General features: G+C 38.0%; 1 protein-coding gene across 2 annotated transcripts; it reads left to right on the top strand.

The window, feature by feature from the left end:
- Positions 1 to 5,595: 5,595 nt before the first annotated feature.
- Positions 5,596 to 12,361, top strand: LOC143595063 (histone-lysine N-methyltransferase ATXR7-like). Of its 2 annotated transcripts, XM_077074203.1 has the most exons (17): positions 5,596 to 5,783; positions 6,096 to 6,544; positions 6,650 to 6,766; positions 7,053 to 7,376; positions 7,459 to 7,746; positions 7,843 to 8,070; positions 8,158 to 8,583; positions 8,856 to 9,261; positions 9,357 to 9,449; positions 10,089 to 10,471; positions 10,743 to 10,865; positions 11,051 to 11,131; positions 11,252 to 11,305; positions 11,401 to 11,552; positions 11,862 to 11,961; positions 12,048 to 12,084; positions 12,171 to 12,361. In XM_077074203.1, the coding sequence occupies exons 2-15, from the start codon at positions 6,101 to 6,103 to the stop codon at positions 11,881 to 11,883; spliced, it is 3,141 nt and encodes a 1,046-aa protein (XP_076930318.1). In that variant the 5' UTR covers positions 5,596 to 5,783; positions 6,096 to 6,100; the 3' UTR covers positions 11,884 to 11,961; positions 12,048 to 12,084; positions 12,171 to 12,361. The 2 variants fall into 2 exon arrangements, with proteins under 2 accessions (XP_076930318.1, XP_076930317.1); XM_077074202.1 differs by having other exon boundaries at positions 12,048 to 12,361.
- Positions 12,362 to 14,324: the final 1,963 nt, after the last annotated feature.

The following is a 14,324-nucleotide window of genomic DNA, read 5'->3' as shown; positions in this document are numbered from 1 at the left end:
TGCATGAACGTCTAGACCATCATAAAATCGAGTTTTACGGAGTCCACAATCGTTAAATTCACCAACTGCACGTCGTTTCGTAAACCTAACAGTCGTCGTTTCAGATTCAGGCGAACTTAAGGATTAGGAGAAGTTATCCGCAACTTCGCCTGAGGTTTAACTTCGCCTGAGGCGATGTTGTGGTGAGGCGAAGTTATCATTAACTTCGCCTGGACCTTTTTACGTATTAGTTATTAGACGAACTTAAAGATGAAGCGAAGTTGTTCCCAACTTCGCCCCACCTTTAACTTCGCCTATACAGATTTTATCACAACTTCGCTCATGGTAACAAGCGAACTTGTGTTATGCTTTAACGTTTATCTAACTTGGTTCGTTTGTTGCAGATATGGCTGCTATTGCTGGAGTTGGTGGTGCAGGCGGTGATGATGGAGGAGATAATCAAAGGCAGTTCTTCCCGGGTCATAATATGTATATTACGTTAGACCCAGATGCGAGTGGTGTGGAGGATTACCGCGAAATCATCACTTTCCTCCTTCGCTCGCGGATATTCCACGCGATCACAACTACTCTGCCGATATCCTTACCCAATATTGAGGATTTTTGGCAGACGGTGGAATATGACTGCCGCGTCGAGCCCCCGGTTATGCGAGCAACCGTCAACAATCAAGAAGTTCAGTTCTCTTCTGAACAAATCCGGGCGGCTTTACGTTTCGGGAATGAGACCAGGGATGACCCGACGGACTTTGTGGCTCCTTTCCGAGATGGAGCGATTTTACGAATGGGCTATTCGGGCCCGTTGGGCGATACACAAAGAAGGAAGGGTTTCCTACTCGATCAGTGGCGCTTCCTCATGCACGTAATGATTGTCTGCATGTCAGGGAGGAAGGCGGGTACTGACGGGATGGGTGCGACCATGCAGTCGGCGATGACTGCTCTGACTTATAACAAACGTTATAGCTTCAGTCAGATGGTCTTCTATGAGATCGATAGACAAAGACGGGCAGTGGCGCGTGAGAGGTTCATTATGTATCCAAGATTCATCCAGATGATCTTGAACCATGTGGCTCCAAATCTACCTCAGCGCCGCCCGATCAGATACGTGGAGAGTGTGAACAAACGTATCTTCGCTCAGTGCAGGACATCAAGCGCGAGGAGCAAACCTGAGCTCCGTCCCAGGCATACTCCACTCTTTGGGTATTTAATCAACCCGGAGTATGTTCCTGCCAATGGGGACGAGTTCAGAGACCCTCAACCACAACAGGCAGGAGCACCTCAAGCTATACCTGCTGCTCCTGTTGTGTCAACGGAGGAGAATGTGGACCTTGATGACGTGTTTGGAGGTCAAGGCTACTTCGATATGGACCGAGTTGATCCTCAAGAAGATGTACAGGTCTCGGTAGCACAAGTTTCGAGGGTGGATGTTACTAGAGCAGCTACGACGGTGGCTGACTCAGATTTTGATGATGTAATGGATGAGGCAAGACGTATGATGGTAACTCGAGAAAGAACGTATGGGAAGAGAAAGAGGACAGATGATGACAGTGAGTCAGAAGAAGAAGAAGAAGACATTCATAAGTTGATCAGACGTTCAAGAAGGGACAGGACAGGTGCAGGTAGGGGAGCCGGTGAGAGCTCTAGGTTGGTACGTTTCGCTCCGCCCGCACTGTCAGGTATGTCAATTGTCCCTACACCATTACAGGTCACAAGGCCAAGCGCCACGGACGTTCCCGTGGTGGCTACATCATCATCTGTTGGCCTCCCATCTATCACTACTTTCCAGCTGACGACTCCGGAGATTGTGTCTTTACCACCTCCAACTCTTACTCCTTCAGAGGTGGTTGCTCAATTTGTTGAGTCGACAGTCGTTGCAACTGCAGGGTTATCAGGTATGATACCACCTGCGGTTACGCCTGCTTCTGATGTCCCGGTTTCATTCGAAATCCCTCCTCAGTATACTCAAGACATATCTCACATGAGGTTCGATTTCGATGCAACCCTATCAGACTCGGAAAGAATAGCCGCACTTGAACGGGTCGTGGCAGAACAATCAAGGGTGAATCTTATCCAGACCCAGGCTATTCAGCGCCTAGTAGCAGAAAATCAACTACAGTCGTCCCTCCTGGTTGAACATGGAAAAATTATAGATGCTATGAAGGAGTTCTTGGCATCTCAGGGGGAGACGAGCTGTAAAGGCGACGAGCTCAGGACAAAGAAGAAGAATGACAGAGACGATGATCCCAATGCATCGAAAGGTGCAGGTGGTGAGTTGCCAAGAACTACTCAAGCTCTTGGGACTTCCACAGCTCAGGGGGAGTCTGCAAGCGCAGCTGGCGGTTCTGGTGGTGATGAGGTGGTGATGGTAGATGACGAGGAGATGGGAGATGATGTGATCGATGCCTTGAAGGAGTTGGATGATGATATGTTGGATGATGAATTTATGTGTGAAGATGATGTTCTACCAGTCGAAGAGATTGAAAAGATTGGTGCAGAAATTGTGATAGAAGATGATGTTGAAGAAGGTGAAATAGTTTAGGAGAATGTTGAACACGAGATCCCTGAAGTTGAAAAGTCAGATGTATGTCAAGATACAGTAGATGATGATACAGAATGGGAGGAGCAGCCTAGATGGAAGGAAGGCTATGCTCATTGGTTTATCAAAACTAAGAAGCCTGCTGTTCCAACCATGTTCAAGAAAAGTTATAATATCAAAGGCTATGCTGAATCAAAGAAAGGAATTATCTGTTGGCTATATGATGAACAGTTAAAAGTGTTCGTGGTGAAAAGATATGATGGGATCCAATACTTTAAGAGGACGTTGAGATCTCTCAATACATTGCCTGAATGTGAGGTGAAGGATTTGGCTAGATTGGGGTTGATTAATAGAAGCGAAGACAACATGGCCAGAGTTATTGGGAAGATCGTGTGGAAAGAAAGTATTAAAGAAAAGAAGTTTGAGTTATTAAAGCCACAGAAGGGAAAGCTAGTGGAAGATAAGGAAAGAGGAATGAGAGCAGATGGCAAGCCATGGATGGTAATGAAGTACAAACCGATTCGATGCATGAAAGTGGTTCCAATGAAGACTATGCCTCAAGATGTGTTGAAAGATCTTAAATGGTGGTATGTTGATTGCCAGACTGCTGAAGCCGTGATGGAAGACGAAGACGAACAAGAAGTGCTAAGAGTGTATGATCCGATGCATCTTGTTAATTTATCGAAAGCTGATCTGCAGGTGTTAAACGAGAAGAAGATATTCTATATTCCTGCTTGGAAAGACGAAGCGAGGAAATATCAGCGAGTAGTCACGGTATGCGTGAGAGAAGGAGTACATGCATGAAGACCAAGAGATTGAAGATTACAAGACACGTGCTTGAAGATCAAGACATGAAGCTACTGCCAAGGGGGAGTCTGTTGGTGCATAATGTCAGTAGTTCATAGTCTAGTGTCTGTAATCGAGTCTGTAATGATTAATTATGTTTTATATGTCTTAAGCGAAGTTACTAACAAGTTCGCTGTTTAGGCGAACTTGTTAGTCAAGCGAAGTTATGGACAACTTCGCCTGAACATGCCAGGCGAAGTTGTCGTGTATTTATATAGGTTACGGCTTAGCTTGTAAAAAGAGTTGGTGTGATCATTATCGAAGTTACGAGAGCTGTAACGTGAGGACGAGAGTTCGTGTCTGTAATAGTGATATTGTATCACGTGTTTTGGTTATAATATAACGTGTTTGTTTATCGTATCGTGTTTGATCTATTCGTGTCTTCTACGCTCGTAACGACCTACGCAGGGATTCCGCACCTACGTAGATCGAGATATCCCGTGCAGATCCATCCAGGGAACCTACAATCTTCACAAATATCACCTATCTTTTTTCCTCTTCAACTCTGACCTGATCCGACAAGCATTTATTGACAAAATATTGATTGGATAACAAAATTTTGTTCATCCTTTCAATAAGTTTCTTTAAATCTTTCTTACCGCCCCTCATATCAATTCCCAAAAGCTTTTCCATTCGAGTTACTTATTAAAGTTGTAAATAAACGACACACCTTTACTATACTAATAAAAGAAGAATTTAATGCTCCTATGTGTCCAACCGAATCATCTTCACCCTCCTCCATAGGACCTCTATTTTTTCCAAGAGGTGTATTCCTTTGACTTTGATTAGTAAAGAACGACTAATATCCTTCATATTAACAAGACCAATATTGGTTATTTCAATAATCTTTGACATTTTGAATGTTCATGAGTAGTAATCAAAACCTCTGTTCTGGGGCCTCTAGTAACATCCGCATAAGACCCCTCTCCATTCCGAATTTGGTATAATCCACCCCCCGTAGCACGTTTATTCCGTTGATTGAAATTGTAACCACTTTCTTCCTTACTTGGTATTTTGTTTCCATCTCTATAAAACCTAGCTACATCAACATACATAATGTAGGATTCAAACAAATGGTTTGACGACTTTGAGTCAATTTTTTCTCATCTTCTACCTTAAGAAACCATAAAAATCCACACCGCTTGCTTGTTTTGAAAACGATAAGTTGAAAACACGTCTGAAACATTTTCCCACTCCTCACAACTTTTTCACATATCCTTTGTCGTTATCGACAAGGGGAGATTGGTAACATAGACTGTAGTCGAGAGTTCTTCCAGATCGCTGAAGTTATTTTGTTTTGCACGTTAAGAATATTCTTACAGATGGATTTTTTCTTTCTATAAATGCTCTATATTATGGTTGACTCCAATATAACATTTATTGCTTAAAATAAGGGTACACAAATATGGGCTAGTGTTCTAGAATATATGATTTTCCTTATTATATATGTGGTATCTAGTATAAGGAATGTGGTTGATGGGCAACAATTCAAACAGTGTTGAAACAAATGCATTAATTGCTATCAACAGAAGCGGTCTTCATGGTAAATTGAGCAAAGTTGTTTTAGCTTATAGTGGTGGATTGGACACTTCACTAATTGTTCATTGGCTAAGCTAGAATGCTAATCGAACAAAATACCAAATTCTCAATTTCTCGATAATTGATTATCATCTATACATGTTCATTCGATGTATTAACCGTACCTTTTTTGTTGCTTATTCATGTACAATTCCAATGTATTAACTTCACTTTAAATGTGCAACACTTTAAATGTACGCTGCATGGAAACTTATGGTTATGAGATTGTTTGCTTTACTGTAGATCTTGGTCAAGTAAGAGCCTTGGTGTCTGTGGTATTATACTAAACCAATTGTCTACATGGTTTTAAATGTCACACATTCCATTATTTTTTCCATAACTGACCAAAAAATTCCACACAGCGCGTAAACAATCAGACTTGTACAAAAAGCGCCATGCATTTTGGTTACCGTTTAACATTTTAACATACTTGCATATCGTATCACCATTAATGAAAAATACTCGATTTACCTTTCTCTGTTCAGCGGATCTTGGAGCCGGAAGGTCATGACAGAAGCAACCACCAAACACGAGCTTCGTTTTATTCTAAAATATCGACGCGTAGATAAAAACTTAGTTATTGTTATCCATATAGGGAAATCTATTCTTGTATTTACACAACACAAACATTACATTAGGGCATTTAATTGGGGTGGACTTAAAACACACAATAAACGTGGTAACGTTGTTTTCATCATCACCCCGTACGTACATTCACCGACAACAACGCTGGATGACCTACCTTATCTCGATCCGATCCGTCAACGTTCTGATCTGAGTTAACTCACCGATTGAATCTACTCGGAAACCGGTTGATCTATTGAAGGAGGTACCTCTTTCTATGTCTACCCAATTCATTATTCGATTCTTTTTTTCTTGCACGGAGGTTTGCTGGCCGTGTTTTCTAGTTGATTACAGTTTTTAGTATGTATTCATCATCATAATATTAATACCCCTATATCTATATTTTTTGAACTATCAATTGCTTCTATGTTATTATTGTAGAACCAAAATTAGGGTTTCAATCTTAATTTACAGATATGTATATCAAGTGTGATTCAGTCTTTTTAATATGTATTAAAAGTTTTACTTAATTACAGAGAGAATTATTATTATAATATATATAAGTTTTGTTTACTAGGTGATATGCAGCCTGCAATGGAGGCAAAGGGTCAAGCAAATGGCGGTAAAGATGCGGTGGACGTAAAATATGTTGGGTATTCGCAGCCTGCATATGTGAGCGGCTGGATGTATGTTAATGAACAAGGGCAGTATTGTGGGCCCTACATACAGGAGCAACTGTTTGAGGGTTTATCTACTAAATACTTGCCTGAGGACCTTCCCGTGTATCCGGTTTTGCATGGAAATTTGGGTAATCCTGTGCCGTTAAAATACTTTCAGCAGTTTCCTGAACATGTTGCTACAGGCTTTGTTTTTTTAAGTTCTTCTGCATCTGGTTCAAATGATAAAAATATTCATGGGGACTTGGATTCTAAGAAAGGGGAAGTTAGTACCGATGCAGTTTCTATCTTCACTCAGCAGATACCAGAATCTGAAGCAGCTAACTCGACTTTTTCATTTCCATCAATGGTAGTATTGCTAGGATAAAACATTCTAGTTTTTTAATTATGAAACATTTTTTTTATTAATATTAGTCGGTTAACACTTTCTTATGTGTTAAATTTGAGTCTTCAGTCAACTGAAGAGTCATGCTGGTTCTTTGAAGATGATAAGGGAAAGAAACATGGCCCACATTCTCTTCTGGAACTTCATTCTTGGCTTCACTACGGACATCTCAAAGGCTCGGTGATGGTAGGTTGAGGTTTGGAAGGTCTTAGTTTTTGCTGTACATATCTTCGTTAGTCATTTTGAGCATATCTTGTAAACTTACTGGGGAGATAGCTGCAAAAAAGATTGGATTAATATCTGAATGGAGCCAGCCATCAGTATGTAAAGGAAAGAAATTAGAAACCCTAGAGAAATCGAACTCGGGCTCATGAGCTAAACACATCTAAACCCTAATGATAACTAGTAATAATTATCATTGACAAATTCGCATGTAAACGGCACATGATTTTTAGTATTTGATGTTTTGCAGGTATATCATTCCGAGGATAAAGTAGCGCCCTCAAATTTACAGTCTGTGATAAGCTCTTGGATTACATCTCAACATGAAAGTGTTTCTAAAGCTAATCCTAATTACGAAGAAACCGACTCTTTAACTGATTTTATGCACAATATTTCTGAGGAGGTCTGCTCTCAGTTGCATTCTGGAATTATGAGAGCAACAAGAAAGCTGATGTTGGATGAAATAATAAGCCACGTAATAACCGAGCGTGTGACTGCAATAAAAGCTGAGAAGCTTCTCAAGCTTGAAGAGTCGAAGCAGATGGTCAAAACCTGCTCATTGGATGACATAACGGTAATTAGGCGTGTGCTTGCATTCAAATGTTACATGATATGTTTGGCTGTAAGTTTAATCTGAACAGTATGATATAAACCAGGAGTTCGATGACTGTTCTGGGAGTGAAGGAGTGGCATTTCAAGGTGTTCACAAACAAACGCCCCCGTTAAAACCTCTGGAATCTTCTAGAAACAAGAGATTTGTTGGAAGCTTAGAGAAAGTATACATTGACTTTTCTAAAAAGCTATTTGACTCATGCATGCAAGTTTTCTGGAATGCTGTCATCTATGATTCAGTAGCAGATCAAGTATCTATTTGGAGGAAGGAAAAAATGTGGTCAAGCCATAACGCTGTCGTTGAGTTGACCGAGGGAATACCTGTTGAAGATGTAAGTTGTAGTTTGATGTTTGTGTGCTTTTTTTTGTGTGTGTATATATATATATATATTCAATTCTGTATCCAATATAGATTTAAAAATGTGCAGCTTGAACAAGAATTTTCATTTTCTAAGGAAGATTACCCTCCTGGGTTTGAAGTAACTGCAATGCATGAAGAAGTTACTTCAAAAGGTGACCTGGAACACATAATTAAAGGTGTAGATAATTACATCCATTCATCTGCAAGGATGTCTTTGGATCATTTTATTGAAAACCTTGTTGATAAGGAAGTGAAGAGAGTTGTTAAGGCTAAAAGAAAAGCTCAAACAATAGAGGTTAAAGTTATTTTATTAAAGATCTGTTTTACTCTGTGTTTTATCCTCTTAATCTGTTTGTATCAATCACATATTTAATCTTTGCAGGTTACTGCTGACTCCCGAGCTCATCGAAGTCATACAAATCAATTTGACGTTTCCAAATGCTCACAAACAAAATCATATCAACAAAGCATCTCTGTATTTAGGATGCCTTCATCTAATTGGTTTGCAGATGCTTTCATGAAAGTATATGCACATGAAGATGCTGTTCAGAATAAATGTAATCCACAATCAATTGTGTCTAAGGAGAATTTTAGAATCATAGTTCCTCAAGCACCTCTATTTCGTCCTTCAAGGGCAATTTCGTCTATTCCTAAGATTGGGATCTATGTTATCTTGGCAGCTTGTCGACAGAAATTGCATGACATTGTGCTTAAGGAGTGTGTATCTATATTTTTGAAGGATACTATTAATAAATCTAATGTATCGGACCATTCTTCAAAGAAGCACAAAAGTCTAGATACAAACATGGTAGGTTATTGGCTTAAATTTACTTTGATTTAAAGGTTTGTTTTTAATGGGTGAAAGGAGTCGGATCTATTGGTTAAAGGAGTGAAAGACTGAAAGTGTATTTCTAATGAAGAAATCTTCTAAATAGTTTTACTCGAGAGATAGATTATTACTGAGATGATATATTTTAATATCTGGCGCACTATTTGTTTATAAAAAAATCAGCGTTTTGGTCATAAGTTATGTTTTCTTCCACACTGCATCTGGAATAAAATTTTTATTCTTTCTTTCAGGGAAGAGGAAGTAAAAGAAGGAAGAAGACTGTAGAGTTCCAGCCTGCATTTGACAAATACAAGGAGCACTCAAGGAATGGTCAAACTGAAAGTCAAAGCACTGGACCTTTAGAACCATCTTTTGGCAATGTAAATTATACTTATTTCCACACAAGGAAATCCAGTAAGAAAAAGTCTGCATCTTTATCTGGTCAACTTAAAGCTGGACAATTGGTTGAGACTTCAAGGACACGGGATTTATTAACTGCACGTGAGGCAGCTGAAAGCCTAGTTGAGTATAGTAATGTAGCTGCATTAAAGTATCGTTCAACTAAACAGTTTATTGATTCTAACTATAATGGAGCTCAGCCGTCATCCAATAATGTGATGTACCAGAAATCTGTGAAGGTTTCCACTGCACGTCAAGGTAGTTCATATTATTTAATTTTCATCACCTGTCGGCGCTATAATTGGCCATTCAGTTAGTTATATGCGGGTAATGACATATGTAAAATGATGTAGAATCGAGCAAAGATACCGATCCAGATTTTACTGTTGATGCTTATGATCTTGGGAGCCAGAAAGTTCGTGCTGGCAATTCAAATGTTGCAAAATGTAAGTTTATGCTTCTTTTCGTATGTAAATTTCTTGTTTTAGGTGGCGTAAAATGCAACACCTTTTGCTAATATTCGGGTCAATCGGGTCATTTTTATCTCTACCGGGTCAAATGAAAAGGAAGGTTAAAAAGAAACTGGTTGAGGGCCGTTTAATGTGTATTACTAATGTATAGAATTTTTTGGATACTTTATTATTAAGATTTCAAGCATTGTTGTATAATATAATGTTGTGATCGTATTTGAGACTAATATTTTATTGAGTATTTGGACAAAAAAATTGCTTTTTTGACACCCCTGTTACCCATCTGGCTAGGCTTGTAAACGAACTGAACGAACACGAACGTAACATGTTTGTGTTTGTTTAACTTTAACCGAACAAATGATTGAACATGGACAAACGAACGAGTTTTTTTGTTCGTATTCATTCGCTAAGAATTGTTCATATTGATTTAATTAAATGATCCGAAACTTTTGTACATGTTTGTTCGTTTATTAAATAATCAAACATAAACGAACTTCCCATGGAATGATTCGCTGAACATTTGGTTCATTTATAGGCCTATACCTGGCAGCTCTACCCCCTTGTTATTGTCTGATATATATGCGTATGGTGATAGTTGTGTTTTTTTGTTAACAGCACTTCAAGCAAGAAAACTAAAAAGGAAGAATTATGTTGATGATACAACTGGACCAGTAGCAATTGGTGGTGCTAAGAAGATTCAAAATAGCAAGTCTAAGAAGTTAAAAACCGGCCCCATATCTCTTGGATGCGCACGTTGCTCAATTGGTGGGTGGCAATGGCGTAAGTGGTCGTCACATGCAAGCCCTGCTGAACGGGCACGCTTTAGAGGATCTCATATTATTAATGCTGCAAAGTATACTAATAGTGGTCCAGAGGTCAATGCATTTTCTCATCTTTCAAATGTCAAGGGATTATCTGCTAGAACAAACAGGGTCAAGCTTCGAAGCCTTCTTGCTGCTGCAGATGGTGCAGATCTTCTAAAGGCTACTCAGCTAAAGGTGATGAAAGCTTTATCTTAATACGGAACACAAATGTTTTGGTTAAACTTGGGTTGACCCAAATAGCATGCCAAGTTTTTTTACAGAAGATTTACTTCATTGGTTTATACTATGATTATGATTTTGCTTTTGTGCATAAAAAATTTAAAAAAATTATACTCTGGGTGACCTTTGACCTGTTAAGAGTAATGCATAACTGCAAATTGATCTGTTCATTGGTTAATTGATTGATGTTGTCAGTTTTGGTTACTGATTTGTGTTTTTTTCTTAGGCAAGGAAAAAACGCCTACGTTTTCAGCGAAGTAAGATACACGATTGGGGTCTTGTTGCACTCGAGCCGATTGAAGCAGAAGATTTTGTTATTGAATATGTTGGTGAACTCATCCGCTCACGTGTAAGCTTTGTCGTCATATTTTCCCATTAGTACTAATAATCCTCTTTTGCGTGATTTTTTTCTTTATTCGTCTTTTTTCCCTGCATATGTTCTTTTGTCATAGTTTTGTAACTTCTCCCAAGTTCTTCAGTGCGTGCCTGTTTTTCTTTTTGATTCAGTTTTGACTTTTTATTCCGTTTTTTCAGATTTCTGATATTCGTGAACGACATTATGAGAAGATGGGAATTGGTAGCAGTTATTTATTTAGATTGGATGATGGTTATGTGGTAAGATACATCTTTAATCAATAGTATCTGCACTTTTAAAAGTTTTCATTTCAGAGTTTAGGGATTTTTTAGTATTTTATTGTATCTCAGCAAGTACTGCTACATTTTGTGTGTATATAGGTTGATGCTACTAAGCGTGGTGGAATTGCTAGATTCATCAACCATTCGTGTGAGGTAAGTCTCTCTCTCTCTCTTCCGGTCGATCGCTACGCGTGAGGTGAAGCTGTATTTGAGTATTGCGTTTATAAGGTCGTAAATATTTCATGCAGCCTAACTGTTATACAAAGGTTATAAGCGTTGATGGTCAGAAAAAGATATTCATTTATGCAAAGAGACATATAGTTTCAGGAGAAGAAATTACTTACAATTACAAGTTCCCATTGGAAGAGACCAAGATCCCCTGCAACTGCGGCTCTAAGAGGTAATCACAAAATGTGCATTTTGTTGGTTGGTTTTGCTTTCTTTTTATTCAACTTTTCTGTTGTTTGAAATATGATCTAGGGGTTCCTAATTATCTGATGGTTCTTGTTTGAACCTCAGAATCTTTTAACTCTATTAGATTAATGGTCCACAGTTGGCTAAAAAAGCTGCACTCTTAGTTTTTAAGTCGGACCTTTTTGTTGGTATCTGTAAGATGAAACAATCGATGCTGGTTATAAGTTTGTTTATACTTTTTATAAAGTCTTGATTTTTAGGGCTCGGTCTTAAAGTTTGCCTTTTTTGATTGTAGATGCCGTGGATCTATGAATTAAGTAGGTCAATATCATGGCATGCTAGTTTCTTCACAGAAATATATAGAAGGGCTCACATGATTCAAGGATGTGATGGAGGTATGCTAAAGTGGATTCTAGAAGGGTCCGATGTATGGATGTGATGGTTTATTTTGGTATAACTATATATGTGTTGAACGTTGCAGGTTGATATGCCGTTCTAATTCAATATCTGGGACATTGGTAATTTTATTTTTAGAAAGCGCCCCTAGGGTTTGTTGTGGATGCTTGCGTAAATGACCATTTTAACCCCATGAAATCATCTCAAGGTTTGTTGGTGATGAAGAAGCTATTCATGTGCATATTCTTGTAGCTTGTCTCGGTTGCAGATGAGTTTCTCCCCTTCAATTTTGTAAACAGTTAGCTATTAAATTGGTCAATTTTAAATACCCTTGTATAAAACATGCCTAGGATTTTTTACTCCAAAAACATATTAATATAGAATTTTTATTTTAGTCTCTTTGATTGGATTGCCTTTGGGTGTGAATATAGCTATTTAATGTGTGTCTGAAAATGTGGATAACTAGCTTGCTTTATATAATGAAAACAAGACAATAAACCGCTGTTTGCAAACTTTATCATATTAGGCGCTGTATGCTCTCTTTTTTGTTAATTTGCCTCGTTTCAAATAAACAAGTTTGTTTTTAAAACCCCCATGTGCTATACTTTATCTTTAGCAACCAAAAGCCTGTTTTCGGTTAGAAACCCTAAATGGGTATGACAAAAAACACACGTGTGTGTATATGTATGTGTGTTTGTATATATATCTATATAAATATATGCACTCGTATGCTAGAATGAGCAAATTCTTTTTGCCCGAGATAGTATTGCAATGCGATGGTAATTTATAGTTTTGTGTTCTTTAATTGGTTTAGGCGCAGACGGGTAAAATCGGTTTCAACCTCAAGTCGGGCAAATGTGGTGATTTACAACCCGTCTGGTATGATTCCACACTTAAACTTGCATTTTCTTTTTTAAATATTTTTATTGCATTCGCTTTGCAAAGTAACCAAACCATTTGACAAATGCAGAGATCAAATAGAATCACATATAGTTAGGGTGGCTTAATAAAAAATAAAGAGAACGAGAAGAACCAAATAAATATATGTACTTATTGCTTGTGACCACTCGTATATGCTTACACGATTACTTAAAATTGTACCTTCGATTTTCTCGAGCAACTTCACTACTTGGACCAAAAGAAATATCAAGCGAATCGTGTTTCTCATTTGATGCGACAAAGTATCTACGGTAAACCTCAAATCTAATGTTAGCACGTTGTTGAATCTAGACTGATAACCTCGATTTTGTTAACTTTAATTTGCTGCTAATTATCGGTTGTGGAAAATAAAGGATTTGCTAAACTAAAATTATTGATATTAACATAACCTCATCCCAGTGAATTTTATTTGATAATTGTGTTGGACCATATATATAAACGATGTATAAAAAGATATAAGGATTTTTTTCTCATAAAATTGAATATGAGACAAGGGTTGCTAGGTTTTCATTAATTTTTTTTAGTTCAATAATATATATATTGATTCTCATGAGTTGTTTATGTGTTGACCACTACTCCATTTATTGGTCCAAAAAATTGTGGCAGGTGCAAGTTGGAAATGATACTAATGTTTTTACAAGTTTAATCCAAATGAAATTGTCGTTTGTGGATATTTAAAACAAAAAAGAAAAAAAGAAAAAAAGGATCTTCCTATATATGGTAAATGGCAACAAGCCAACAATGAGTTTAATGCGGTTAATGGTATTTTGGATCCGACCTTAGCTCAAACGGAAGAGTAAAAAGGATTTGTCCAATTCCATATAATCCTTTTGGCTGTCGGTTCGAGTCCGGCAGGTCGGTCTCAGCCTTTGTTAATTTTTGTTCATTGTGTGTTTTGCTTGTGTACTAAATGACTTCTAGAGGTTGTATGTAACCTTAACATTTTGGGTCAGCAGCTTTTAGGTGATCTACGTGTGGGTCAGTTTCTGTGGGCCCATGATTGTATTTGCTATTTTGAAATGGTAAGAATCGATCGGACAAGATTTGTAACTTTTAAATCATGAGAACCTACTATTGAAAACTTTTATGGGGGACTTAAGCAATACTATGCTAACCAGTGAGATCAGATAGGTTGCGGCGACATGAGATCAGATAGGTTGCGGCGACATGAGATTAGTGGTAAGCAAGATTCAAATATGACATATTTGCTAGTGGAGAATCATGTGCTTACAACTATAACTTCTGCCTTCTGGTATGTTCGTATTTGTGAAACATGATTTTTTTTATCAATGAGATATTGAGATGTATCCTACAAATGTTTATGTGACAACATAGATTCTACATTTTTGTTATGTTATGTTCACTTAAGAGAAGTGATTCCGAGTCACAACGAATGTTGTCTTAAATATCAACACGATTTTGG

Source organism: Bidens hawaiensis, unplaced genomic scaffold (assembly GCF_021521415.1).
Source record: "Bidens hawaiensis isolate Kalapana, Puna unplaced genomic scaffold, B.hawaiensis_p1.1 tig00044618_1, whole genome shotgun sequence".
In the NCBI taxonomy this organism is placed as follows: Eukaryota; Viridiplantae; Streptophyta; class Magnoliopsida; order Asterales; family Asteraceae; genus Bidens; species Bidens hawaiensis.
Note: the sequence above shows the minus strand (reverse complement) of the source record. Positions and strands in the feature narration are given on the sequence as shown.

Bases quoted from the DNA above. Each gene is read 5' to 3' on its own strand.
- LOC143595063 (XM_077074203.1), top strand. From the start codon at position 6,101: ATGCAGCCTGCAATGGAGGCAAAGGGTCAAGCAAATGGCGGTAAAGAT. The intron at 8,071-8,157 runs GTTAAAGTTATT...TAATCTTTGCAG, and splicing joins GAAAAGCTCAAACAATAGAG to GTTACTGCTGACTCCCGAGC. The intron at 11,132-11,251 runs GTAAGATACATC...GTGTGTATATAG, and splicing joins GATTGGATGATGGTTATGTG to GTTGATGCTACTAAGCGTGG.